This window comes from Drosophila arizonae, chromosome 2 (assembly GCF_054131065.1).
Source record: "Drosophila arizonae isolate 15081-1271.41 chromosome 2, UAZ_ARI_1.0, whole genome shotgun sequence".
NCBI lineage: Eukaryota > Metazoa > Arthropoda > Insecta > Diptera > Drosophilidae > Drosophila > Drosophila arizonae.
Window position 1 is genome coordinate 22,286,932 of NC_142922.1, and position 27,478 is coordinate 22,314,409.

At 45.0% G+C, this 27,478-nt stretch overlaps 5 protein-coding genes across 5 annotated transcripts in view; 4 read left to right on the top strand and 1 right to left on the bottom strand.

Moving 5' to 3' along the window:
• The window catches only part of LOC108615232 (Molecule interacting with CasL), a 44,079-nt gene extending 30,368 nt beyond the window's left edge, over nucleotides 1–13,711 (top strand). Inside the window, exons 5-15 of the mRNA XM_089468114.1 lie at nucleotides 1,486–3,149; nucleotides 3,211–3,343; nucleotides 3,403–3,896; nucleotides 4,406–4,467; nucleotides 5,217–5,489; nucleotides 6,243–6,779; nucleotides 7,160–7,423; nucleotides 7,491–7,911; nucleotides 7,972–8,087; nucleotides 8,260–13,466; nucleotides 13,570–13,711. Of these exons, the coding sequence (XP_089324240.1) occupies nucleotides 1,487–3,149; nucleotides 3,211–3,343; nucleotides 3,403–3,896; nucleotides 4,406–4,467; nucleotides 5,217–5,489; nucleotides 6,243–6,779; nucleotides 7,160–7,423; nucleotides 7,491–7,911; nucleotides 7,972–8,087; nucleotides 8,260–13,466; nucleotides 13,570–13,597 (9,198 nt within the window). The 5' untranslated portion in view covers nucleotide 1,486 and the 3' untranslated portion in view covers nucleotides 13,598–13,711. The remainder of the gene's footprint in view (nucleotides 1–1,485; nucleotides 3,150–3,210; nucleotides 3,344–3,402; nucleotides 3,897–4,405; nucleotides 4,468–5,216; nucleotides 5,490–6,242; nucleotides 6,780–7,159; nucleotides 7,424–7,490; nucleotides 7,912–7,971; nucleotides 8,088–8,259; nucleotides 13,467–13,569) is intronic.
• Nucleotides 13,712–13,795: 84 nt separating this feature from the next.
• Nucleotides 13,796–22,141, top strand: LOC149270574 (F-actin-monooxygenase Mical-like). The gene is made up of 10 exons (XM_089468127.1): nucleotides 13,796–13,934; nucleotides 14,521–14,679; nucleotides 14,745–18,845; nucleotides 19,042–19,074; nucleotides 20,076–20,340; nucleotides 20,468–20,672; nucleotides 20,735–20,812; nucleotides 20,885–20,985; nucleotides 21,049–21,242; nucleotides 21,304–22,141. The coding sequence occupies exons 1-10, from the start codon at nucleotides 13,929–13,931 to the stop codon at nucleotides 21,307–21,309; spliced, it is 5,148 nt and encodes a 1,715-aa protein (XP_089324253.1). The 5' UTR covers nucleotides 13,796–13,928; the 3' UTR covers nucleotides 21,310–22,141.
• Nucleotides 22,142–22,229: 88 nt separating this feature from the next.
• Nucleotides 22,230–23,411, top strand: LOC108615351 (dynein light chain Tctex-type protein 2B). The gene is made up of 2 exons (XM_018009787.2): nucleotides 22,230–22,605; nucleotides 22,668–23,411. Exons 1-2 carry the CDS (start codon nucleotides 22,353–22,355, stop codon nucleotides 22,925–22,927), a joined length of 513 nt encoding a protein of 170 aa, XP_017865276.1. The 5' UTR covers nucleotides 22,230–22,352; the 3' UTR covers nucleotides 22,928–23,411.
• Nucleotides 23,412–23,677: 266 nt separating this feature from the next.
• Nucleotides 23,678–25,173, top strand: LOC108615324 (uncharacterized). The gene is made up of 2 exons (XM_018009753.2): nucleotides 23,678–24,792; nucleotides 24,853–25,173. Exons 1-2 carry the CDS (start codon nucleotides 23,685–23,687, stop codon nucleotides 25,035–25,037), a joined length of 1,293 nt encoding a protein of 430 aa, XP_017865242.1. The 5' UTR covers nucleotides 23,678–23,684; the 3' UTR covers nucleotides 25,038–25,173.
• Nucleotides 25,174–25,447: 274 nt separating this feature from the next.
• Nucleotides 25,448–27,240, bottom strand: LOC108615331 (NAD-dependent protein deacetylase Sirt2-like). Its single transcript, XM_018009765.2, has 4 exons — nucleotides 26,915–27,240; nucleotides 26,760–26,854; nucleotides 26,603–26,699; nucleotides 25,448–26,525 (listed from the first exon to the last, which is right to left on the bottom strand). The coding sequence occupies exons 1-4, from the start codon at nucleotides 27,081–27,083 to the stop codon at nucleotides 25,672–25,674; spliced, it is 1,215 nt and encodes a 404-aa protein (XP_017865254.1). The 5' UTR covers nucleotides 27,084–27,240; the 3' UTR covers nucleotides 25,448–25,671.
• Nucleotides 27,241–27,478: the final 238 nt, after the last annotated feature.

The window sequence follows — 27,478 nt, forward strand, 5'->3', positions numbered from 1 at the left end:
TTGAAGTTCATTTTCATAAGCTGCCAGCCATACATATATATATATATATATATATATGGTTGTGTATATATGAATATGTGGGAATGCTTTGTCGGAGTACTCGGAGCACTCGGCACTCGGTTCGTTCCTTGGACCCATTGTCAGGTTGTTGCCTGTCTAGCGCCCACGCTCGGGTTCAAGTCTTCAGTGGCTCATTTCTCCATTGGGTTTTGCGTTTTGTCTGCTCTCGCTGTCAATGCTGCCCGTTAGGGCAATGCAAATTTTCCTTTCACTCACTTGTTGTCCCGATCCACAATCCAAACACACACACACACAAAGCTGAGCAGTTGCCCCGCCCCGTCCGCCTCTTGTCATTTAGATGAGTAATCGTCGCCTGACTGCCCGCTTTATGCTCTTCTTTAATTTTGATTTATTTTTGCTTTCAATTTAATTAATTGAAGCACGCGGCTACAACAATCTCTTCCTTGTTGTCAACGACAACGGCTCAGTGGGATTAGTCAGTCTCTAGGAAATCTGAAGACTGCGCAAAACAATTCCTAAACTCTCTGTGGCAGAGTTTTTAATACTTTTGGCAACCCCTTGGATTATGCTCTTCCTAAATAATTCACAAAATGCTCATAATTTGCAATCTACATGCCATTTTATATAACTAAAAGTTTGATAAAGAGCTTGTGCGCTTAACCAGAGAATATAATGCTCGACTAGAAGATACCCCGTGCTAAGACTCAAGTTAATTCAATCGGAGAATCTTGGAAGTATAATATGAAGACGCTTAGATAAGGTGACAGTGATATTGCTATTGATATTGATTTATATTGTCAACAATCTTTGTATCCTGCTCTTAACTTCATGAATTTATATGTAAAGTAGTAAGCCTTGAAAAGCAGTTGCAAAATAATCCCATAAATATAACTTTCAATAAGGTATAGCTAAAAATAAGAGAGCAAACTATATAAGGCTTAATGCGAGTAGCTCTGTTAATCAAGACAATAAATCGGACAGATATATATGTGTGTGCATATACATGTATATATAGAAAAGCGGTATATAGGAAGTGAATCAGACGCACTCTCACTCTCTGTCCGAGCTCAACCTGATGAACTGGCGCGAAAAGCTTTTCTTGGTTCGTTGACATTAGCTCATGAGCAGAGGAGACGTTCGTAAACATGATTTTAATGTTTGTTGTTTTGTTTTTTTTTTTTTCGTTTTCTTTTTTTCTTCTTGTCATTAATTAATTAAATTGTGACTGCGCGATGGGGAAAATATAATAAAATACGTAAAGACAAAGAGTTGGGGTGGAGCCGACCCAAGTTAGAACGTTAAATCAACTGCTGGGTGTATAAAGATATAAAATTAAGTAGCTTAATTAGGTTAAATAATCTACTAATTATTCGCGACAAATTTGCGTCTCATTAGATATTTCATTCAGCATAAAATGTCACTCAATTTTGGTCTACTAAAAGTGTATATTTCTTCTAATTACAGCATGAGCCGCCAGCATCAGCGGCACCACCAGCAGCAGCTGCAGCAGCAGCAGCAGCAGCAGCAACAACAGCAACAGCTGCTGACAGCACAACAGCAGCAACAGCAGGCGCTGTTGATGGCCGAGCATGCCGCTGCCGCGGAAGCCGCCGAGCTCTTCGATCTGCTCTGTGTGGCAACAACAATGCGTCAGATATTGGCTCTGCATCGGGCCATGTGTGAGGCAGTGGGGTTGCGCTCAGCGCCGTTGAACGACTTCTACCCGAAGCTCAAGGCCAAGGTGCGATCGTGGAAGGCGCAGGCGCTGTGGAAGAAGTTCGACGCACGCGCCGCACATCGCGTCTACGGCAAGGGCAACGCGTGCAGCGGCACTCGTGTTCTGGTCATTGGCGCCGGTCCCTGCGGCCTGCGCACGGCGATCGAGGCACAGCTGCTGGGTGCCAAGGTGGTGGTTCTGGAGAAGCGTGATCGGATCACGCGCAACAATGTGCTGCATCTGTGGCCGTTTGTCATCACGGATCTAAGGAATCTGGGAGCCAAGAAGTTCTATGGCAAGTTCTGTGCGGGCTCGATTGATCACATTTCCATCAGACAGCTACAGTGCATGCTCCTTAAAGTGGCTCTGCTGCTAGGAGTCGAGATACATGAGGGCGTCAGCTTCGAGCATGCCCTAGAGCCGACGGGCGACGGCACCGGCTGGCATGCGGCGGTCACACCCGCGGATCATGCTGTCTCAAATTACGAGTTCGACGTTCTCATCGGCGCCGATGGCAAGCGCAACATGCTGGACTTCAGGCGCAAAGAGTTTCGCGGCAAGCTGGCCATCGCCATAACGGCCAATTTCATCAACAAGAAGACCGAGGCCGAGGCCAAGGTGGAGGAGATAAGCGGCGTGGCGTTTATATTCAATCAGGCCTTCTTCAAAGAGCTCTACAGTCGTACGGGCATTGATCTCGAGAACATTGTCTACTACAAGGATGAGACGCACTATTTCGTGATGACTGCGAAGAAGCACAGTCTGATCGACAAGGGCGTCATTATTGAGGACATGGCCGATCCCGCCGAGCTGCTAGCATCCGCCAACGTAGACACACAGAAGCTGCACGACTATGCACGCGAGGCCGCTGAGTTCTCCACGCAATATCAGATGCCTAATCTGGAGTTTGCCGTAAATCATTATGGCAAACCGGATGTGGCCATGTTTGATTTTACCTCCATGTTTGCTGCCGAGATGTCCTGTCGCGTTGTGGTGCGCAAGGGCTTCCGGCTGCTGCAGTGCCTTGTGGGCGACAGTCTGCTGGAGCCGTTCTGGCCGACGGGATCGGGGTGCGCCCGTGGATTCCTCTCCAGCATGGATGCTGCTTACGCCATCAAGCTGTGGTCCAATCCACAGAACAGTACTTTGGGCGTTCTAGCGCAACGTGAGAGTATCTACCGCCTGCTCAACCAGACCACGCCGGACACCCTGCAACGTGATATCAGCGCCTATACTGTGGATCCGGCTACACGATATCCGAACTTAAATCGCGAGTCGGTCAACAGCTGGCAAGTGAAGCACCTGGTTGACACCGATGATCCGTCAATACTAGAGCAGACATTTATGGATCCGCACGCGCTGCAGTTGCCCCATGTGGAGACTCCGGGCAAACGCAAACGACGCAGTGGAGGTCAGTTGTAATATGAACTAATATCTATGTATGCAAATGTTAACCATCTGATCCTGCACAGATGTCCTGCCGCAAGGTGCCATTTTGTTGCGCTGGATCAGCACACAGCTGTGTGCCTTTCCATTTGCCTCCGATCTCAAGGAACCCTCGGATGTCTTTCGCAATGGTCGTGTACTGGTCGCCCTCATCAGCCGGTGAGTGGATTCATGAATTACTCAAACCTTATTTATTCGTGCTGTCTACTTCTGCTTAGTTATCGACCGGATCTTATTGATTATGCTGCTACCAAGGATATGAGTCCGCTGGAATGCAATGAGCTGGCGTTTGCCGTGCTGGAGCGTGAGCTGCACATCGATCGCGTCATGAGCGCCAAACAGTCCCTGGAGCTGAGCGATGTTGAGTCGCGTATCTGGCTAAATTATCTGGACCAAATTTGTGATCTATTCCGCGGCGAGATACCACACATCAAGCATCCCAAGATGGACTTCAGCGATCTGCGGCAAAAGTATCGCATCAATCATACGCATGCGCCGCCAGATTTCTCCAAGCTGCTGCAGACGAAGGCCAAGGCCAAGTCGCCCATGCAGGATGCCGTCGATGTGCCGACAACAGTGCAGCGGCGATCCGTGCTGGAGGAGGAGCGGGCCAAGCGGCAGCGTCGCCACGAGCAGCTGTTGAACAGCGGCGGTGTGGCCGCCGGCTCAGCTGCAGCCAGCAGCGCGGGCAGCAACAATTTGCAACAACAGGGTGTGTTAAAGATAACCATAATACATAAACGATCCAAATCCAGAGCAACGCATGTGCCAAAGCTACCTCTCTAAATTGTATAGCCCAAATAAATATCAAGTTTTCTACTCATAGTATATATGAGTCAGAGATAAAAGCTTTGTATAATTTCCAATGTAGAACCTCAATATGTAAAATGGAACTTTGTCCATGTAGATATCCCATAATCAGGAACATAAGAATTTAGAGAGATAGACGATTTACACAGTTTCACGATGTCTTTTGCGATATATAATGTAATAACTACTAAAGTTATAATAATTCACTTATGTGTCTGATGAAGTACAAATTTGAGTCCATTGTTTATTGCTCAAAAATAGAAATTGTAGGAAAGAGCATCATTATGAAAAGTTAAGCCCGTTGTTTCTGGTATATATTACAGAGACATTGCCATTTACATCCAGTTCACTCTCAAGTTTTCTCTTCAATATTTAGATTGTAACTTTTTGCATCTCTCTTCTCTCTTGCAGCTCAAAGTGATACACCGCGTCGCTCGAAGAAACGTCGCCAGGCTGATAAAACGGCGAACATTGTGAGTAGATGTTTCGACTATATCATGGATTGGTTCACTGGCGCAATAAATGTTGCTTGAAAAGTGATGCCATATCAAAATTTCTCTTATATAATACATATATATATATGCATATAAATATATATATATATATATATATATAGCTAAATTCATTCAATTGGCCAATTATGCGCATATGTTTAGGAAAGGCCATCACTTTTCAACTGTGTCAACAAACTTCTCTTTCTCTCTCTCTTTCATACAATTCTCCTTAAAATTTACGCTCATATAAAAAATATTTGATTGTAATTTATTGTTGAACGCTTGTCATACAAATCATATAAAAAAAAAAAAAAAAACAAACCGAATCAAAAAACATAAACGTTTACGATAAACCAAGGTTAAACTCATACTGAAAACAGCTCTCTTTCATGAACTCAGTAACGTCATAAGCGCATACGAATCCATCAACGAGGTCAGTTCGATCAGTGTCCAAAGTTTTGCCATTTGTCATCCGTTTACCGTGTGCTCTCAGTCCATTTGTAAATGTAACAGTCGAAATATTTCTACTAATCCAACTGGATCCCATACCGATCGTTGTAGTTATCTAGTTTAGTTTTATGTCTATTTCATATGAAAAAAAATACACACAAATGATTACACACTCTTCCTTGTCATACACACACATATATATACACCCACACCCACATACCAACACACACTTGTGCTGTGAAATTGTCAATGTCTTGACTTTCCACTCTGCTGCGCAGGAGGAGCGCCAGCAGCGTCTGAAAGAAATCGAGGAGAATCGTCAGGATCGCATGAGCAGGCGACGCCAGCAGCGTTTCCATCAGACGCAGAATTTCTACAAGAGTCTGCAGCTGCTGCAAGCGGGCAAACTGCTCCGCGAGGGCGATGGTGTGGCCGAGGGCGTGGCCGAGGATGGTACGCCCTTCGAGGACTATTCAATATTTCTGTACCGGCAGCAGGCGCCCGTCTTTAACGATCGCGTCAAGGAGCTCGAGCGCAAACTTCTGTTTCCCGTAAGCAATAAGGATACGATTCAGAGATCCTTCAATTGCCTGACTCTGCCTGCTGATTTTCTCCATGTTGGATGACACAATTTGCTGCACGCCGTGTCCTTCCCTATGTTTTGTCTTGGCTCCGCGCTCCTTGTTCAGTCTCTGCTCCTAACACAAACGAAACTAACTGAATCGCAGGCTCTTTGCTTTTGACTAACAACAGAAGCAACTGAAGTGTTGCGGCATGAAGTGGAAAAATGATTTCAAGAAGTTTGGCCATAAATCATTTATATGGCTAATGAATTCTCTCAAAAACTTTGCTAATCTGAAAAAATGGCTAAATAATAATTGAAAAGCTTGGTAAACATGTTGTTCTAACTAAAATCTGAAATAAATTGTATGTCTAAGCTAGCTAGCTACGATTTGTTAGCGTGATCTCTGGCAGCTACTAAAGAAACTTACGCTAAGTTCGTTCATCTAACTACGTTAGACTAAAATCTAAGCTATAAGTATTTGTATTTTGTTTGCGTTTTGGTTTTGATTGTTTTTTATGTATTACGAAGATATATATATATTCAGATTTCAATTTAAATTTATTCAAATTTTGATTTCTCCACTCCCGACTAAAATGTTATCCATGCCCGACCTACAATTAATGCAATCTGACACCCACACACAATTAAACACTTGACTCCAACTCTAATGGCTGCTGCACCGCTCGCCGAACCACCAACATAACCACCTCCACTTTCCGAAAAAACCACATGATAATAGGATCGCGAACGTAACGATATACCCTCAGCGATGCCACGGAGCGCTGCCGATGAGCAGTTCAGCGATCGCATCAAGAGCATGGAGCAACGCATGACGGGACGATCCGGCTATGGCAGTGATAAGAAACCCAAAGATCTGATGCGTGCCATTGGGAAGATCGATTCGAGCGATTGGAATGTGCGCGAAATTGAGAAGAAAATCGAATTGTCCAAGAAGACCGAAATCCATGGGCCCAAGGGTCGCGAAAAGGTGCCCAAATGGAGCAAAGAACAGTTCCAGGCGCGTCAGCACAAAATGTCCAAGCCCCAGCGCCAGGACTCGCGTGAGGCTGAGAAGTTCAAGGAGATCGATACGACGCTCAAGAATCTGGACAAACAGCTCAAGGAGGGCCACAATCTCGATGTGGGCGAGCGGGGACGCAACAAGGTTGCCTCCATCGCTGGCCAATTCGTCAAAAAGGATGAGACCAATTCGGACGAGAAGAATGCCAGCAGCAATGCCACCACAAACACCAACAACACTGTCATACCCAAATCTGTGAGTAGCTTTGCGTTCGAACCGTATCATTATCCTGGGTTTTTCGCTTATGTGTTCTATATCCCGTATATGTACATTTATTTTGTTTGTTTGTTTTATGCTTATGGCTTAAGTTAACTTAGTCGCCGCGGGTGTCCTTATGGTATAAGGTTCCTCGTGTATTGTTGCCGTTGCTCTTGTTGTTTAGCTAGCGTGCTTTTAACTTGGTCACACTCACACACACACACACACACACACAATCAAACACATTCTCATATATACAACAACATTCATATGTACATGATAATCAACTTTTATTAAGACGCACTTCAATGTTGTTCGCTGTTCTAACCCTATGCTAAGTATATATAAATCATTTCTAATGGGCCTCATGTTCGCAGAGTTCGAAGGTGGCGCTCGCCTTCAAGAAGCAGGCCGCCTCTGAGAAGTGCCGCTTCTGCAAGCAAACTGTTTATCTTATGGAGAAGACCACCGTGGAGGGTCTGGTGCTGCATCGCAATTGCCTTAAATGCCATCACTGCCACACCAATCTGCGCCTAGGCGGCTACGCCTTCGATCGGGACGATCCCCAGGGTCGATTCTATTGCACTCAGCACTTCCGGCTGCCACCGAAGCCTATGCCACAGCGTGTCGCCAAAACGAGAGTGAGTCGTGCTAGAAAATCACTTTTTAGCTTATTTTCATTCACATTTTGAACTCGTAATCCCGCAGAGATCCGCTGCAGCACAGTCTCCTGCACAGCAACCAGCAGCTGCCGCTGGCGCTGCTGCAACCGCTGAGGCGGTGCAGGCCATGGATACCACGCCCGCAGGAGGCGATACAGTGGATTTGTTGGAAACCTCCAGAGCCGCTGCCTCGGCGGATGCCATGTCAGATGACGAAGCCAATGTCATTGATGAGCATGAGTGGTCGGGACGCAATTTTCTGCCAGAGTCCAACAACGATTCGCAGTCAGAGCTGTCCAGCTCGGATGAGTCCGATACGGAATCGGATTCAGAACTGTTCGAGGAGGCAGATGACTCGCCATTTGGTGCACAAACTCTGCAACTGGCATCCGACTGGATTGGCAAACAGTATTGTGAGGATAGCGATGACTCGGATGACTTCTACGATTCCAGCGAAGGCATCGCGGGTACGTAACTCGTCATAATTACCCTTGAAGTTGATTTCAGTTTTGGCCTATCTGTTGCAGATGATGGCAAGGACGATACCGAGGGCGAGGAGTTCAAGAAAGCCCGAGAGCTGCGACGCGAGGAAGTGCGCCTGCAGCCTTTGCCCGTCAATTTGCCCACGGATACGGAAACGGAGGTGAGTCTCTTTGATCCGCTATCATTTGGCTATGGGAAACTAATATTATTATCATAATTTTGTTTTTAATTTTTTGTTGTATACTCTGATGATATCATATATACAATTACTATATAAACATTGTCTCTAAACATGGTGTTGGTTTCATAAAATTATACAAATTGTCATGTAGAAGCCCACGTTGAGTGTAGAAAATAAGGAAAACGTGGAGCGAGCATCGCTCAAGTCGGCCAACTCCTTCGAGTCGGCCAAAAGTCAACCAAGCACGCCCGTCGCAGCGCCCACGCGTGCTCAATTGGAGCAGTTGGAGCGCAATGCGCCGCGCAAGTTCAGCAGCGAGATCGAAGCAATTAGCGAGAAACTATACCACCTAAACAATATGGTCAAGATGAACAAGGATCTGGAAGTTCTGGCCAAGGAAAATCTGGTGAAAAGCGATATATTGAACAAGCTTACGCTGAAGGAAAAATGGTTAGCCGAGAATGCAGCTATAGCTGCGGGCATGGCCAATCCTACGAAAGCTCCCAATGCTGTTACAGCTGCAAGCTCCGCTGCGCCACCCAAGTCCAAGTTTGATGAGAAATATGAGAAGATCGTAAGTGGGCCCCAATCGGGAGTTGAGCCCAAGCCAAAGCCAAAGCCTGTCATTGATTTTAATCTGGATGAGTTGAAGCCACGCAAACCCAATTTCGAGGAACGGCCCAAGGAGCTGCTTCAAAAGCCAGAGAGTCTGAAGAAGTCGACTCAACTGAGTCCAAAACTTGAGCCTAAAAGCAGTGCCAATGTAAGTCGCTCCAACAGCATTAAAAGCAATGCCAGCTCCAAGTCCAGTCCGCGCTTGAAAAAGGCGCCGCTGCCCGATGACAGCAAAATGCAAATCGAGAAAATTTTGGGTGCAATTAAAAGACCACAGCGCAGTGAGAAGGAAGACGATATGGACATTGATGACGATGACGATGACGCCTTCGTCGATACGGAAAGCAACACACAACTAAGTGGCAAACTCAAGGAGATCGGTGCCAGTAGCTTTGCGGGCACTATGGATCATATTAAATCCCAATTGATTATGCCCACGGTGCATACAGCCAATGTGGATCTCTCCAAGTACTTTCCCAATCAAAAGGAGGAGAAGAGTGCCTCGGGCAATACCAATAAGAACCAAAAAACCTTAAAGGATGTGGATCTGGCCAAGTATTTTCCCAGTAGTCCGGCGCCACAGCGACGCGCCGTTGAAACAGTTGCAGAGCGACTAAAGAAGTCGCAAACTGAGGCAGCAATACCACAGCCCAAAGAGGCGGAAGCGTCTCAAAGTACTCAAGCCAAAACGGATTCCAAGACAAAGCCCGTGCCGCCCAAGCGGCAGGCATCTCTAAATACCTTCAGCTTACGTGACCATCAGCTGGATGGAGCACTGGACTTGAGCAAGAAGAAAGCACCCGTGAAGGTGTTACCACCTGCCTCAAAAACTCCCGCCAAGCCCACCAATTCAACCACCTTGGCCAAGGCGACAACAACGCCAAAGGGTAAGATCAAAATTATAAAGAAAATTGTGCCCAAGGGCACTAAGGCCAAGAAGGCAGCGGCCGCTGCTGCTGCAGCTGCCGTAGTGGCAGAGAGTCCACCTCCGCCTCGCGATGAAGCTGAACGTATTCTGGATGAGATTTTAGCAGATGGGGAGACACGTTCGCCCAGCTCCGAATATCAGAAACTGTTTAATGATGAAAAGTCACCCAGCGATCTCTCGGACAAGATCGAACGCATACTGGAGGAAACGGGTCTCGATCTCGAGCTAGGCCTACCTCGACGTAATAGCAAGAAGCTGTTGAAAACCAAGTCACTTGGCGAAGGTGACTTCGATCTGGAGCCCAAGCGACTGAGTGGCGTTCAAAACATACTCAAGCGATTCGAGTCCATGAGCTCTGTCAACTCGCAGCAAAGCGATGAGCAGTCTTCCTTCAAGCTGCGCCGCATGGAATCCAGCACTAGCAATATGAGTAGCCTGAATCGATCACGCGATTCTCTGGTCTCTGCCAGTGACTCGATGAGTGACTTGGAGAAAACTATGGAGTATTTGCGCAATGAATGGCGGAATGAAGCAACCAATTTTCTGCAGAGAAAACGCGATAAGTTTTATGCTCAAAAAGAGGAGCAGCAAAAAGAGCAGGAGGTAAAAGCGGAGATTAGTCGGAGACGTGAGTTGCCCGTGCAATATCAGGACTCCAAATTCGCCAAATTCTTTGGCTTAGCATCGCGCAAATCGCCCGAGAAGCGCAAGTCACCCATCAAGAAGCAAAAGTCTCCCACTAAAAAGCAAAGTTCGCCTAGTAAAATTCAAAAGTCTCCCAAGACAAATAATTCGCTGGAGGAGCTGGCCAAGATTAGCAATGCGCGGCAGACGAAGCAAGCGCAAAAGAAGCCAACGAATACCGTCCCGAAAATAAAAAAGGTTGAACCCAAGAAACCAGCAAGTCCAGCACCGCCTGTTCCGGATGACTTAGAGATCTTACATTTGCTTGATAAAGCAACAGAAGCCAAAGAGCTGGAGCGCTCTAAGACCAAAAGTCCACTCGTGGAGGATGTCCCGTTGCCAGCACCTAGCGAAGTTGTTAACATAGAAACGGGGACAGCTGTTTTGCGTCCTGTTGTAGAAGATATTAAGAACTTACCTAAGACTGGCTGCGATAAATCGTTAAACAGTTCTCGGCGTGGCTCCCAGTCCAGTCTGGTGCTCTCGCGACGCCAATCGGACATTTCGCTGACCGAAAAACTAAATCAAGATGCTTTGGAGGCGCTTCAAAATATCGAGATGGAACGCAATGTGGAGCATGTCGATGAAGTCTTCCAGAGCATGGTCGAGGCAATAGATCAGACACCAGAAGCTGCTGTAGATGACGATTTGGATGTTGATTCATTGTGCACTACCATCAGCAAAAGTCCCAGTGTCCAGCCCGTGACGGTGGTCAAGCGAGGCAGTTCCGAGGAGGAAAGCATCGAGAAACTGTTTAGCAAGTTTTCCGATGAAATGCTCGTTAATGTGGAGTTTGATTCAAATGATGAACTGATAGGAATAAGCCCCAGAGGTAGCCTAGCTGCTGGTAGCTCTGCAGAACGTGATTTTGTGGATAAACTGGAGTCTTTAGAACGCGATGAAGCACCTTTGAATAACGTGGAGCCGTTAAATCGTTTCACAAGCGGAAAAGATGCAGAAGTTGATGAGCTTAACGAAAGCCATTTTCCAGCCCGTCCTCAACGCAGGCAAAAAAGCAGCTCCTCGTCCAGTGAGCCGACTCTTCCAGTTGCACCACAGCGGTTAAAGAAGAAATTGGCCAAATTGGATCCAGAGAGTATGCCGCCTTCCGTGCAGGATTTGCTGCAAAAACTGCGCGTTAAGAATGTGCAGCCGGAGCAGGTGCAAATAGAAACGGAGGCGTCTGAGGAAAAGCTGAAGTTTCCCCGACTTCTACCCGACGAAGATATTGTTGATTATGTGGAGGGAGGTGCTGACGTGGTTGATCATGTAGAGAAAGTAATACCGCATCCCAATATTAATGGCTTCAACACAGAAAAGCCTGTGGTAGACGTGATACCTGACATACTAATAGAAACGCCGATACAGCTGCGTACAAAATCCGTGCAAGTGCCTAACAACAATTCAACCAAAAGCGACAGCTCCTCACACAGTAGCCTTAACGAGCCACCGAAGCTCGTGACGCCACCCAAGGTGCGCAGTAAGGAGAACTCACTTGATTGGGATATGGAGAAGCTGCCTGCTTCTCCGATGCCGCGTCGCAAGCAACCGCTAATTCCAGCCAGTAAGGAAGGCTCCCTGGAATGGGATATGGAAAAGCTACCTAATAGCCCAATGCCATTGCGTCGTCGCATACCCGTAATCAAACCATCTGAAATCTCCCCCACCAACTCGATTCAGCTGCTAAATAATCTACCCAGTGTTGATGATGATGAGGCTTTAGCACAGGCACGTCTCATTCAGGAATTCGAGTTGGAACGCCGTCAGGCCCTGATCAAACGTGATGAGAGCTTTGAGGCAGCAGCTGCGGAGCAGCGTCGGCGCGACTCACAGCAGAGCAGCAGCAACTCCAGCAGCAAGCGCAGTCTTCCGCCACCCACTCCTCCACAAACAAGCGTTCGACGTGGCACCACCCAGGCCAGCAGCAGTAGGCGCGAGTCCACGAGGCGGGAGGGCACGCCTCCCATGTTTAAGAAATTGGATTTGGGCGATGACACCAACTCGACGCTGGATTCCACGGCGGACTCCACGCGACGCAGCTCGTTTGCATTTATTGAATTACAGGATAACAAGCCAGTAATTGTGCCCATGCCCAAAAAGCTGCATCTGCCCAAGCTTGAGGCGCCCAAATACGTGCCCGAAGCAAGGCCAGAAGATGAACCAGTGCCAGAGGTCTTTAAGGATCGTGCCTGGCCTAAGCCGCACATCGGAGATCTGCAAGCAGACAGCGAAGACGAAAACGAGGCAGAGCAAGAACAGAAAAAGCAACTACCGGAATATGCACGCTCAGACTCTCCGCCCTGCGCTGCTTTCCAGAATCGACAGTGGCCTGATGGTAAGACCATTTTCGAACAGAGCAAACGCCCCGATTCGCTGGAGGTAGACGATGTGCTGGGCTTGCTGGACGTTAAGCGACGCAAAAATAGGAGATTCAATAATAAGCCACGTTCACAGTCACCGCAGCCTTTCAAGCCACTTGGAGCCAGCGCTCGGCTGAGCTCAAAGTCCTTTGGTGATCTCAAATCTGGGCAGTCTGTATCGGCGTCACAGCAATCCCTATCTGCACTGTCCAGTCAGGATGCAGATACACGATCGATCACTAAAACCGTGGCTACTTCGCGTCCATTGAGTAACATTAACTTTGATGACCCGGTGGATGCCAGTATGCGGGCTCTACTCGACCGAAGCAAGCGATTGCACAATCAAAAGCGCGACTTTGTCAACGAACGCGTCGTGGAGCGAAATCCTTATATGCGTGACGTCATACGCAGCACGGATCGCAGTGACTACATGCCGGATGAACAGTTGTCCAGTTATAGGCCACGCCACTACACCAGCAGCCTGCCGGCCAAGGCGACAACGACGACTACGAGTCGTTTCCCCAGCTCCAGCTCGGCTTACTCACGCAACCCCGCATCTCGCAGCACTTATGATTACCTCAGTAATCCTACCACCAGCAGCAGCGACTACCTCAGCAGAAGACCCTACACGACGTCAACGACACCCAACTATTATCCAAGTACAGCAGCAACAAGTACCACGCATCTCAGTGATCTATTCAGGCGACGTAGTCCCGCCTCCACGTCCAGCTATGGGCGCAGCGATTATGGCCTGCCAGCCAGCAAAGAGTCGTGCGTTATCTCTTAGTAGTTAGCCTAAATATTGATCAAAAACAGCTATTTCTCTTTTATGTATATTTAAACAAAATAACAACGCCAACGACAACGAATATAGAAGACGTCTCAACTATTATCTCTACTGAGGCCAAAACGAATTCTACACCACAGCCAAATGCGAAACCAACACACTCGACCCCTCCCCCTTGAAACAAATACAACAAACAGCCCCCCTAAACTAACACCTAAACAAAAAACATGCCAGGATATATCTATTGGGGGCCAAAATCTGGTCCACCCTACGTTCCCTATCAACCGAAAGAACCCAACGCTACAGCCTGTCCGCCCGCCTGCCTGTCTGCCACGCCTACAACTTAGTCAAGTCTGTCCTGATCTTGAGATAATGAAAGAAAGAGAGAAAAAGAGAGTTACACCTTTGTTAGCCAATAGCGTTTAAAAAGCGTCTGGGTACGATCTATGAAGGTAAATTCAATCAAAACTCTACACGAAATGTTGCGCTAACCCCCGAGCAGCTCGATCAAAAGCCAAAACAGAAAAAGTTTGTAGTCTCTAAAACTAAATATAGACAAAATTGTTGTACCTACCGTTCGCTCTCGTTCTATGTACCCTATAACCTGCCTAAACCCTATACAACAACTACTACACTTAAAACCCAGGTCTAACCCATGTAACCAAAGTCCGCGTTGTGTTTCGTTCGATTTTGTATTCGTATGTACCTTTCTGGATCGTACCTAAAGGCATGATGTTGCCTCTGCTGTTGCTGTTGCTGCTGCTCCTGCTGTTGCCGCTGTCGCTGATTAACCTAACAACAAACAAAAACAACTACAATCCAAGCTATGACTAATTAAGCATGTTTGATAATCCAAGACGTACAAGTAAATCGAAAAGAATACTGTCGAGCTTGGGATCTTGCTGATCTTTTTAGCACCCGCCTTTTTCTTGATGGTTTCTGTTCATATGTTATACGTTTTTGTGCACTGCTTTATTGTCTTTATGTTGATCATCGCCATGAAGATATTAAATCATTTTGGTTCGATTTCAATTACAGGTACAAACCGAATCCGAGAGCACATCGCCCGACGAAGTTGAGCTTAACTCTGCCACAGAAATATCCACCGACTCTGAGTTCGACAATGACGAGATCATACGACAGGCCCCAAAAATCTTTATTGACGATACTCATCTAAGGAAACCAACAAAAGTTCAGGTAAGCAATGTCATAAATGTATTTCACCACTCACAGCAGTGCTAATCAATTCACTTGTTTTCCAGATCAAGTCTACTATGATTACATCTAGTGCCTCCGGTCTGCACCAGAAGCAGCTGGCGTCGCGAGAAAAGGGCGGCAGTTATTTGCAGAAATACCAACCACAGCCCGTGCAGCCACAGTTTAAGCCACTGGTGCAGGTAGATCCGACGCTGTTGATTGGCAGCCAGCGAGTGCCGCTGCAAAATCCACGACCCGGTGATTATCTTCTGAACAAGACGGCCAGCACCGAGGGCATTGCGTCGAAGAAAAGTCTGGAGCTGAAGAAACGGTACTTGCTAGGCGAACCGGCCAATGGGAACAAAATACAAAAGTCTGGCTCCACCTCGGTCCTGGACTCGCGCATACGCAGCTTTCAGTCCAATATTTCCGAGTGCCAGAAGCTTCTGAATCCCAGCAGCGACATCAGTGCGGCTATGCGCAGTTTCCTGGATCGCACGAAGCTGGGCGACAATGCTCAAAATGCACAGAATGAACTAATGCGCTCGGCTACTACCAATGTGATCAATGATCTGCGCGTGGAGCTGAAGATTCAGAAGGCGCCGTCTAGCAACTCCACGGACAACGAGAAGGAGAACGTGTTCGTCAACAGCAAGAACGAGCTAAACAAGGGCATGGAGTATACGGATGCGGTGAATGCTACCTTAATGGAGCAGCACAACAAAAAAGTATCACCAACAACGCCCACCAATAACAAAACTGTCATCGAGATAATTGATCTGGTCACACCCGAAACTCCGGTGCCGTTCATTGATCTCACAGTGCTGGATACACCTAAGAAACCAAGTGAGGACAGCACTGAGATGGTAGATTCCCCTGCTAAGATCTCGGACAGTAACAAGTTAAATGACTTGAATCAGGAGGTTATGAAGCCAGACGTGTCCAAAGACGTGAAGGAGTGCATTCCCGACATACTAGGTGACATCAATGCAAAGAAGGAGGCATCCAGCGCTGGCGAAACTGAGGAGCAACAGTCACTGCTCTGTCAATCCGACGAGGAGAAGCGCGATTCGCCTGAGAAGGCGGCCGATGCGGACCAAGAGCAGTATGAGCAGGAGACACTTCAGATCCAAGTGCCTAATATACCGTGGACCAAACCCAAGTCAGAAATGATGTCAACTACCGCCAGTAGCGCCACCAGCTGCTCCAGCTCGGGCAGCTCCAGTATTGAAGATATACAGCATTATATTCTAGAGTCCACGACCAGTCCGGACACACAGACGGCGGGCAGCAAACACAATGTGCCACGCGTGGAGGTGCACGACAGCAGCGGAGCACTTATGCAGGTGGACAGCCTGATGATTGTGAATGGCAAATATATCGGTGATCCAGAAGATGTCAAATATCTGGATATGCCGGCAGGTGTCATTGTGCCGACTCCGCCGGCGCCAGCTATTAAGACCAGCGAACTGGATGACGAGCATGAGGCGGATGTTGAACCGGTGACGGCGACTCCAGAACCGGTAGAGTGTACAGTTATCGAGACGGAGCGTCAGTCACAACCACCACCCCCACTGCCAGAGATGGGACCACCCAAGCTGAGATTCGACAGTAAGAATGAAAACAAAATCGAGAGCTTGAAAAATCTGCCTTTGATCGTAGATCAGCCCTTGGAGCACAACCAAGTGGTGAAGCCCATTACGCTTAATTTGAGCAGCAGCATGGCCAAGACGCCAGACACACCCACCACACCCACGCAGCACGATAGTGACAAAACGCCCACGGGCGATTTGAACTCGCATGGATCCGACTCGGAAACAGAGCCCACTGGCACCGGCCAGGTGCTAACTGAAACGGAGCTCTCCGATTGGACGGCCGATGATTGCATTTCGGAGAACTTTGTTGACATGGAGTTCGTGGTTAACTCGAACAAGGGCACAATGAAGCGACGCAAGGAGCGACGTCGCAGTGGGGCAGTCAAGCTGCCCAGCAGCAGCGAGGTGCTCCACGAGCTGGCCAAGCAGGCGCCCGTCGCTCAAATGGACGGCATACTCCATGCCATTGACTTTGATGACATTGAGTTTATGGATACCGGCTCCGAGGGCTCCTGCGCCGAGGCTTACTCAGCTACCAACACGGCATTGCTGCATAATCGCGGCTACATGGAGTACATTGAGACGGTGCCGAAGCACGCGACGAGCACGGACAATACTCGGACAACAGCCGCTGGTCAAACGAAACCGCAGGCACAGCCACTGCTGGCCAAGCGGGATGAAAAACTCGGCATCGATTACATTGAGCAGGGCGCCTACATAATGCACGACGATGCGAAGACGCCGGTGAATGAGACGCCCCGTTTGCCCATCAGCTCTCAGATGACTCAATCTCTGACTGATTCGAGCACTCTGAACGATCTGGACGAAGACAGCCTTGGTGCGATGGTTCAGTCACAGACGCAACCAACTGTAACCACCACAGAAGAAAGCGAAGCGCTCACGGTGGTCACTAGTCCATTGGACACCTCATCGCCGCGAGTGCTCGATCAGTTCGCGTCAATGTTGGCCGCGGGCAAACCGGATGTATCCACGCCCAGCAGCTCGGACCAGCAACCAAAGACCACACAGTCGACGATGACCACAAACAGCAGCGCCAGCAGCTCCACCCCAGCCCCGGCGCCGCCCAAGGAAACGGACGAAGACATGCAGATCCAGTTCGAGTATGTGCGTGCGCTGCAGCAGCGCATTTCGCAGATCAGCACACAGCGACGCAAAAGCTCCAAGGGGGAGGCGCCCAATCTGCAGCAGCCAACTGTGATAGAAGCGACCAATGTGCTGCAGGCGTCAGCAGCAGATCCCCAGAGGACAAGTAGTGAGAACGGCACCACTGCAGGCGTTCGACCCAGGAGTGGCAGCTCGGCAAGCAAAGTACCTGAGATACCGACGCTCAACAGCAAGCTGGAGGAGATCAGCAAGGAACGCACTAAGCAAAAGGATCTCATACATGATCTGGTCATGGACAAGCTTCAGTCCAAGAAGCAGCTGAATGCCGAGAAGCGTCTGCATCGCAGCCGGCAGCGCAGTCTCTTAACCAGTGGCTATGCCAGCGGTGCTAGTCTGAGTCCCACACCCAAATTGGCCGCAGCCAGCAGCTCCAGCGATGCCAACTGCAGCAGTCAGGCGCACTACCATGTCTCGACAGCTGCCGAGCAGTTGCCAAGCCAGCCACCGAATGACGTTTTCATGCAGCCCAATCCGCTACAGAAGTCCGCAACTGCATCCTATGTATCGCCCTATCGCACAAAGCAGCCAGCTTTGCGCACAGCAGATCTTTACAAGTCGCGTCCCTTTAGCGAGCACATCGATGCGGAGCAATTGAGTCTTCTGGAGCGTCATAAGCTCAATAAAACGGCCTCGTTCAGCTACGGCAAAGTGGATGAGCTGACAACACCCAATGCGCCAGTGCGTCCGCATCGCAACGGCAACCATGGTCAAGGTCAGCGACAAATCGATCAAACTGCCGATGTGGGCATTTCTTCAACGTCCACAGAGAATCTGCGCAGCGAGGCGAGAGCCCGTGCACGCCTAAAGTCAAACACAGAACTGGGCCTCAGTCCCGAGGAGAAGATGCAGTTACTACGCAAGCGACTACACTACGAACAGAACAGCGCCATTAAGGCGAAGCAGCAGGATGCAGTCGCCGGCGACCTCACGGCACGTGCTCGAAAAATGAGCGCATCCAAGAGTGTCAACGATCTGGCCTACATGGTTACCCATGGCCAACAGCAGCCACTGCGCCTGGACAGCGAGGCCGTCAGCCAAGCCAAAGCTGCGGACTTTATATCGGATCCCAATTTGGCGGCCAGTGTGCAAGATAAGCCGCTGCAGAGCAAGCCCAGCAAGCGGCATAAGGATCCAGAACGTCGCAAAAGTCTCATACAATCCTTGTCCAGTTTCTTTCACAAGAGCAGCAACAACTCAACAACCGCCTCGGCGTCCAACAGTCCCAAGGAGCTGGGCGGCGCTGTAGCTGCCTGTCACTCTGAGCATGCAGAGCGTCCGGGCACTAGCAGCAGCGGCACGCCCACGATCTCCGACACAGGCAGCGGCGGCGGCGGGGGCGTCTTCAGCCGCTTCCGCATTTCACCCAAATCGAAGGAGAAGTCTAAGGTAAGTCTTTGCCACATCCTGAACCCCCTTTCAGCTAAATGTGATAAGTTTTCTGCGAATTCACAAAGACGTCATTAATTAATTGTGCATTACAAATTGGGGCTATAAAATCTGGGCTGATTTACATTAATGTTCTATGTACTATGTGTGTCCTTCATCTAAAACAACAAATTCAACTCTTATCAACATTTTACAGTCTTGCTTTGATCTGCGGAATTTCGGTTTTGGTGTAAGGATATTTTTAATTAACTATATACTACTATATACTGTTAATAATCTCGAAATTTCATTGATTTGGCATGAGCTATTTATTTGTTTCACATTAAAATATTAGACCAAAATTCACACTGCACTAAATTTGACATTTGACAAAAAAATTCACAATTTTGATTAACATAAAAAATAATTATAAAGGTATAATGTTTTGGTATGTTGAACATAGCTTTTTTGTCGCACATTTTATTAATTGTTTTTTCTTTTTTTTTTTATGTTTTATAAGGCTAAGTTTCACAATGCTTTGTGAAATGTTTTAATTTTTGTTTTCATTTCATTTATTTTCTAACTTTGCTTGAAATCATTTTTTATATATTTTAATTTTATTTTCTTTTCGCACTTGCAGCTGAAAATATTTAAGTTATAACTTGCCTGATACCCTATGAGTATATATGTTTAATTAATTGTGATTATTTCCTTTATAAAAACATAAATCATTTCTGGCTATATGGGGCCTGCACTACCTACCTATATGATTCTATATGCATATAAAGATATTATTTTTCTGACATAGGCCTATATTAACTTTACTATGTGTTATAATTCGTTTAAGTTTTTTGATTAATTAAAAGGAATTCTTATTATTTTCAACTATTTTTTAAGCTTTTTGATAAATTTGCATAGAAATATGGAAAATAATTGGGTGTTTTATAGTAATTTACTTTTATTGTTATTATATATAAGTACATGTTGCATGAATTGGTTGAATTGGTTTGGTGTGGTTTCGAATCCAATCGAATTCCCCCCTAAATAGTGAATAGTGAAGCACGTTGTGTTCTTATACATAAGTTGTTAATAACATTTTGTTTTGAAACTGATGATTGATAACTGAATTGAATTGAAAATTGTTTACATTTTGGATGTTTCTTTTATGCCATTGCTGCCGAACCTTAAACAATATACACAACATACACACAACTTTTAACCAAATATATTTCAATGAAACACAACAATTAGGACAAGGATATGTTTACAAACAATGCAACATTGCCAACAAGCACAACAGCAGCAACAATCACAACTCAAACGAAACACGCCCAAGATTACCTCAACACAACGAACAACAGTCGCTATCGAAAGCAACCGAACACCGAATCGTTCTCATCGTCCAGCCCGCAGCTCTATATACACAATCCCCATCATTTGGCCGCAGCGATTGCCATGGACGACCAGATCCCGCCACCCATACCGCCTTTGCCACTGAATTATCAAAGATCCGATGGTTTGTTAAACTCATTTTATGTAAACATTTCCCAAATCTGTGTCCAATTGATTTCCATTTGATAAGATTAAGCAACTAATATACATTTATAAATATATGTATATGCATATTTGTGCGTGATATTTAGATGAAAGCAACGCTAACGAGACACGAGAGCATAAGAAGCAACGTGCCATATCGAAGGCTTCGCGACAGGCTGAACTCAAGCGATTGCGAATCGCTCAAGAAATACAGCGTGAACAGGAGGAGCTCGAGGTGCAATTGAAGGAACTGGAGGCTCGAGGCGTTCTAATTGAGAAAGCCTTGCGCGGCGAGGCACAAAATTATGAAAAGTAAGTAAAAAGTACAGCTCAAGTAAATGGTATAAAATTTCAATGAACACCTATTTTTGCAGTCTGGATGCAACTAAGGACAATGATGATAAGCTTTTAAAGGAGCTTTTAGAAATTTGGCGCAATATCACAGCCCTAAAGTGAGTATGGCATCAACAAATGCAATCCCTTAACAACAATGGCGTAAATAACATATTTTTCATTTCATTTAGAAAACGTGATGAAGAACTTACTATAAGACAACAAGAACTGCAACTGGAATATCGACATGCTCAGCTTAAAGAGGAGCTCAATTTGCGACTGTCTTGCAATAGTAAGTGATAAGAAATAATTCGGCATCTGTATTTAGTATTTAAAATCTTTAACGCTATTGTAGAACTCGACAAGAGCTCCGCCGATGTAGCTGCGGAGGGTGCAATACTTAATGAGATGCTGGAAATAGTGGCTAAACGTGCCTCTCTACGACCAACCGCCTCACAGGTGGATCTTACTGCAGCCGGCACGGCATCAAGCTCAACGGACGCGGGCATCACACTAACCGGTCATTCGCATGATCAGGAGGAATCGAATGTATGTTCAAAGACTCTTTTCTGCATAAACATATTCTAACGATTTGGCAATTATATTTCAGATTTGAATTTTAAACTTGCCTTGGGGCTTACTGGCTGATGAGATCTGGCAAGGATTTTTACGCCTAAATACTTAAGCAGAAATGTACCAAAAAGCAAAACACAAAAAACAATAACGATAACGATACTAAGAACAGAGAGCTGTAAGATAAACGAGCAAAATATACGCCGAGCGAGCACTCTGGCGGAATAGTTTATAATATAGTTGCTTAAGATATTTTTCAAGAAACGCGCAACATTACTGTATAATAGGAAAAACTATAGAAAACAAAAACTACATAAACAGTTTGCCAATTTTAAAGTTAAAGTTCAGTTAGTTTCGAGCATTATTATACACAAAATCTTATAGTCATTTAATTTGTGCACCCCGTCAAAATATTTTAATGTTTTGTCTGATCATTGTATGTTGTATTATGTTGTGTAATAAGTTAAGTGTGAAACGTGAAAGTGTATGTGCAAATTATTTATCCTTCTTTAATCATTTTTAAATGTCGACTTTGATTAGTATAATTTGATTTGTGTGTCAAGATTTTAATTTTATGATCGCAGTACGTCACTCATTATGCATGTAATTTGCTGCCCAACTAAAAACAAAGTGAACACAAAGATTTACACACAAATATTTTCTATACATATATACACATAAATATAAACATGTATATGTATAATACAAAAGTATATAAAGATATATTAAGAAGCAAAGCAGTTTGCTTTAATGTATGCTAAAAAGTTATTTAAAATTATGTACTATTATTTATTTTCTTTAATCAACATATTTATCGAATTTATTATGTAATTTTTTGATTTGTTCAAAATTGAATAAAGATTTATTAATTGTAACTGACAAATTTAATTTATCAATTCCCCACAACGAGATGGCAGCGCCGCGCCAGGCAGTGGCAAATTTATCGATTATTTTTGTATGGTATCGCGATACCTCTGCTAGTCATTTGAAGTCCATCTCTATTAAGAGGCAGCAAAACAAAGAGGCGATTTCCAAGCGTATATTTACTTTTGAACAAATTTATATTTTTAGCTTATTTTGAGCAAAATGTCTGACGAAAAGAAAAGCATGAATATCAAAAAAGTTGAACGCTCGGTACCAAAAAATGCAAGCAACACAGCTTCGCAGCATAAAACGCAAACGCAATCTGCGTCGGCGCAACTCTCAGCCGATGCGGAAATGGAAGAGGAAGCTGTGGGCCAACCTGCGGCTTACAGCATGCGACCAGAATTTGGTGAATCCTTCCCGTTACCAATTGTTAAAAACATTATAAACAGCACAATGGCTACGAAACTGAAAGGTAAGTTGAGTTGCAACCCAACAAATAAGCGTTGCTAAGCAACTGCAAATTACAAATTACAGACAAAATATATGACAAAGACATTGCCAAGATCTGGACACGTGAAATCGCGGATGAGGTGAACCAGCAAATAGCGGCGAGTCCAAAAGTCAAGCGCTACAAGCATGTAGTGCAGGTGATGCTGGGCCAAGAACTGGGTGCCGGCTCGACTTACTTATCACGTTGTTGCTGGGATTGCGATTGCGACACCTCCGTCACAGAGGTATTCACGAATACTAGCCTGTTCTGCGTGTGCACAGTGTTTGCCACATATCAGTACTGAGAACGGGGGAATCTGAACGTAACTGGAAAACTTCATATTTATATGCTAAAGGTATCATAAATATCATGGCTTTTCATTTTTTTGTTATTTGTAGACCACATGTCTTGGATAAGTCTTTAATTTTAATTATTTATATAAATATACACATATGTGCAGCCATATGAACATATTAACTAGAAACGTATGTACTATCACTAACCAGAAAACACATGTGTATGTGTTGCTTGGCTAGTGGTACTATGCACTACCAACTTTCAATGAAGCAAGCGCTTCTATAATTCTATAGAACTGCTTCTCTGATCTTTACCAATTAGTAAATTGTGTCATTCAACATTTTGATGCTATTTTCGAAATTAATCTTGTACAAATGAATCTTTATATAGGCAGGGTAAAAAACTAAACTAGTCAATGCTTATCAACTGTAAAAAATGAGAACCAATTAAGCAGTTCTCAGTTAAATAAATATTTAAGTATTTATTACCTATTTTAAAGTTAATGAAATGTTCCATATAATTAACTACCATTTTACAGCTGATAAAGTTCTTACCCAATCAGAAGATATTGACAACTAAACATGAGTATTTTATTTACTTGTGTATATACATATAAACAATGTATATTGCTAAATTAAGATAACTAAATATTTAAAAATAAAACCTATCAACTTAATCAATCAGCGAAATTTGTTATCTAGCTTTAAATACTTGATAGTAAAAATCGAATAAATGCGGAATGCGACTCGAATCTTGTTTAGTTTATGATTGAACGCCAGACCAAACGACGCATCGTGACGTCTGCAAAATTTATAATGCCGTCAAATAACGATGACTACAATTCGGATGAGTTGGAGGCGCCCACCTGGCTGAACGAAGAATTCTTTCAGGAGGTGTTATTGGATCATCTTAAGGAACCGAAACTGACAGTGACTGCAGCAAAGATATCGCCGGCAAGTGTTAAGGGCGATCACTATGCGAGTGTTATGTTCCGTGCCAATGTCGAGTACTCGACAGAAAAGAGAAAGTGTTCAAAGTCGCTTATCATTAAGACAATGCCAGAGGTGGATGGACATAAAAAAGAGCTCGTTGGCGAATCCAAAATATTCCAAACAGAGATTGAAATGTATACGGAAGTGTTTCCCAAATTCGAGGCGATACTTCGGGCAGCTGGTGAAGAGACGAAGTTCTGTGCGACCTGTGTGTATTACAGCATGCAGCCACGACAGATAATGATCTTCGAGGATCTGTTGCCTCTGGGCTACGAAGTGATTCGCAATCGAAATGCCACACTAGACGAGCTGCGAGCCGTGCTGGCAAAACTGGCCAAGTGGCATGCGGTCAGCTTCAAGTTGTTGAAGGAGCAGCCAGAAATATTTGATAAGCTACAATATGATGTGACAACTATCCCAAACCTATTCGAACTGGAAGTCATAACCAGCGGGCTGCCCAACTTTATAAATATGATCAGCCAGGAGGACAGCTTAAAGACGTATCGCAAATACTTTGAGCCAATGCGTGAAAATATTCTTAGTCGCTGGCGAGACGTCATACGAGAATACAGGCAGAACCGACAAGCCAATGCATATTATGTTCTTTGCCATGGAGACTTTCATATCCGTAATATTATGTTCAAGGACCACGATTGCATGCTGATTGACTTCCAGATGTCTTCTGTTGGATCCATTGCTAACGATCTGCAGTACGCCAAATACATGCTGTTAAGTAGCGACGACCGAAGGGACAGATGGGATGAACTTCTTTACCATTACTTTGATACCTTTACGAGGACATTATCTAAAATTGGATATGAAGGACATATGCCCAACCTGGTCGAATTGCGTCAGCAGATTTTTGACAGAAGATCCACTGGTAAGCTCATACAAAACAGTCTTACGATCATCATTATCTTCAATGTGTCTTCTTCAATAGATTACTGCCTGCTCACAACATTTTTGCCTGTTTCGTATAGCATGCGTAAAGGCAAAGACCCCAATGAATTGATGAATAACGAAAAACGTCGCTTGGAATTGTATCAAGACAAGGATTACAAACAAGAACTGAAATATCTGCTGCCTCAAATGTTACATTTGGGTTACTTTGAGCCTCCAAAATAAGAAACCAATATCAATTACTGGCAATAGATGATTGCTTAACTTTCAAGAGGCTTGTCTATAATAACTACATTGAACATGTTCAATGTTTTATATTTATATTTTTAAGCGTAATAATAAAGGTTAGATCCGAATATAATTGCTAGGCAGGTTTTGATAGTCTATGGCGTAGATAATTGACTACAAGAATAGATAACAATAGATAACAAATTGCGAGTATCTATGTTATGTATCTATTTTATGTACCGTATCTATATATATATATTTTTCCATTGAATACTAATGCTTCAAAAATAATATGTTTGACTACTATGACGGGTGGGTGATAAGTTTCTGTAAGTTTCTTACCTTCTACTGTATCTTTACTCTGCTGTAAACGCTGCACCTGGGTTCAAACACAAATAGCGAACACGTTTTCGTTCATCAAACACTATATATACAAGTATATATATATTAAACGGATACGTGTCAGCGTATATTTATACATATATACGTTTAGACGTATCCGGTTACACCACACTCTTATGCAATTAAATACAAACATATATACATATTGCACGCATGAAAAAATTTCCTTAGTAACAGCAACGCATTCTCTAATGCAAACCAAATTGGGAATACTAGTCTAAATTTAGCGTCATTTCACAGTCTCCTCCTCCTTGACCTGGGGCTCATCTCCATCCAATTTAGCGGTGTTGTCCGGTTTTTCTTCTGTTTTCTGCTGTCCGTTGCTGATCAGCTGCTGGAGCTCGTCTGCCCAGCCCAGTGACTCGGCCAGTGCCAAGACACCTGCATCGCAGTCCCCTAGGTAAGCCACATCGCGCGTATTCTTCGGTTTGCCATAGAGTAAAGACTGTTCATTGCTATCCATCCAAGGAGCAAAGCTGGAGCGTCCAACGGCATCGCGATTAATAAGGAGGCGAACGCAACGGGGCCCAGCCCGATGGATGAGCGATGCAAAGGGCTGCACCTCCAGCGATGTTCCCATGATAATGAGCAAATCACAGTCTCGGAAATCCTCCTCGGGACTGCTGTAAAACTTTCCAGGCAGGTTTTCCCCAAAGAAGACAATGTCCGGCTTTATAAGTCCTTTACATTCCTCGCATTTTGGCAGCTCATCTGCGAATATCTTGGCCTTCATCCAGGCCATATCGTATTCCTGGTTGCAATTGAGACAGTGGTTCGTATAAAAGCTGCCGTGTGCCTCAATGATCTTGTGTTCGGGTAAACCGGCCAACCGATCCAGTGTATCGATGTTTTGCGTATAATGACGCTGTAGCAGGCCTTTATCGTGCAGCAGTCGAACAAAGTAATGGGCCGGCGTCGGCTCAAACGAGCCGGGATATAACTCTTTGGCCAGTTCAAAGAAAGGCGTCGGATTCCTTTGGAAGTAGTCCACATCAAATATTGCTGTCGGATGCGGTAGCTTGTACTTCTTCAAATTGTTGTATAGACCAGAGCCTGGCGATCGAAAATCCGGAATACCCGCAGCTATGTAAATTTGTTTCCAATATTTGTTTAGCAATTAGCACATTAAAAATTAAATTTTAGTGAAATGTTAAACTCACACGTGGAGATTCCAGCACCCACCATTGTCACAATGTTTTTAAAGCCATGTTCGCGCCAGTACGATGATAGACCGTCAAAGGTCAGTTCCGGAATTACCTATAGCAAATACATACACACACACTTACAAAATCTGCATATAGTAGAGATAAAGCTCACCTTATCCACAATTGCGTCTTCGTTGTCCGCAGTTCTGCCCGATGCCAAATGAAAAGTCTGTGAAAAGAAGCGACGAATCATATCCATAGTGCCATCTGAAAGTGAATCATTTGACAACAAATTCAACATTTACTTGACTCTCTGTTGTATTAAACCTTCTTCGCTTTGGCTGTCGGAATCTGATTCTACTTGTTTTGTTGTTGCTTCTTCTGTTGCTGCCGTTGTTGTTGTCGTTGACGTCGACGTAGACGTAGTCGACGGCTTTATGGGTAGTCCATCTTCGGCGCTCTCGCTTTTGCTGCCATTCTCCACACTGTCACTCATGATGCGTTTGTTAGCACTTAAAGTGTAGAATGGATATATAGCAAAGTACGAAAGTTATTTTCGTGTTAGTATTTTTATTTATTATTTGGTTTGTATGAATATTATTGTTGCCCTGATGTAAAAACGAAGGCCAAGTGCTTGGCGTTGCCACTACGCGTAAACTTCATACAACGTAAAGCTGAATGCTATATAACACGCACAACAATATGGGCTTATCGTTAAAAAACTGAGCCCGCCACATTTTGAAAATTTTTAACCAAATAAGGAAAATACCCCAAGTAAAAACAATTTTTCTTTTTCTTTTTTTTTTTTGAAAATTGAAGTATCATTTATATTTTTATTTTATCATATAATTTTCATTTCGTTTGGTTTGCTTATTTTTAGTACATGTTTTC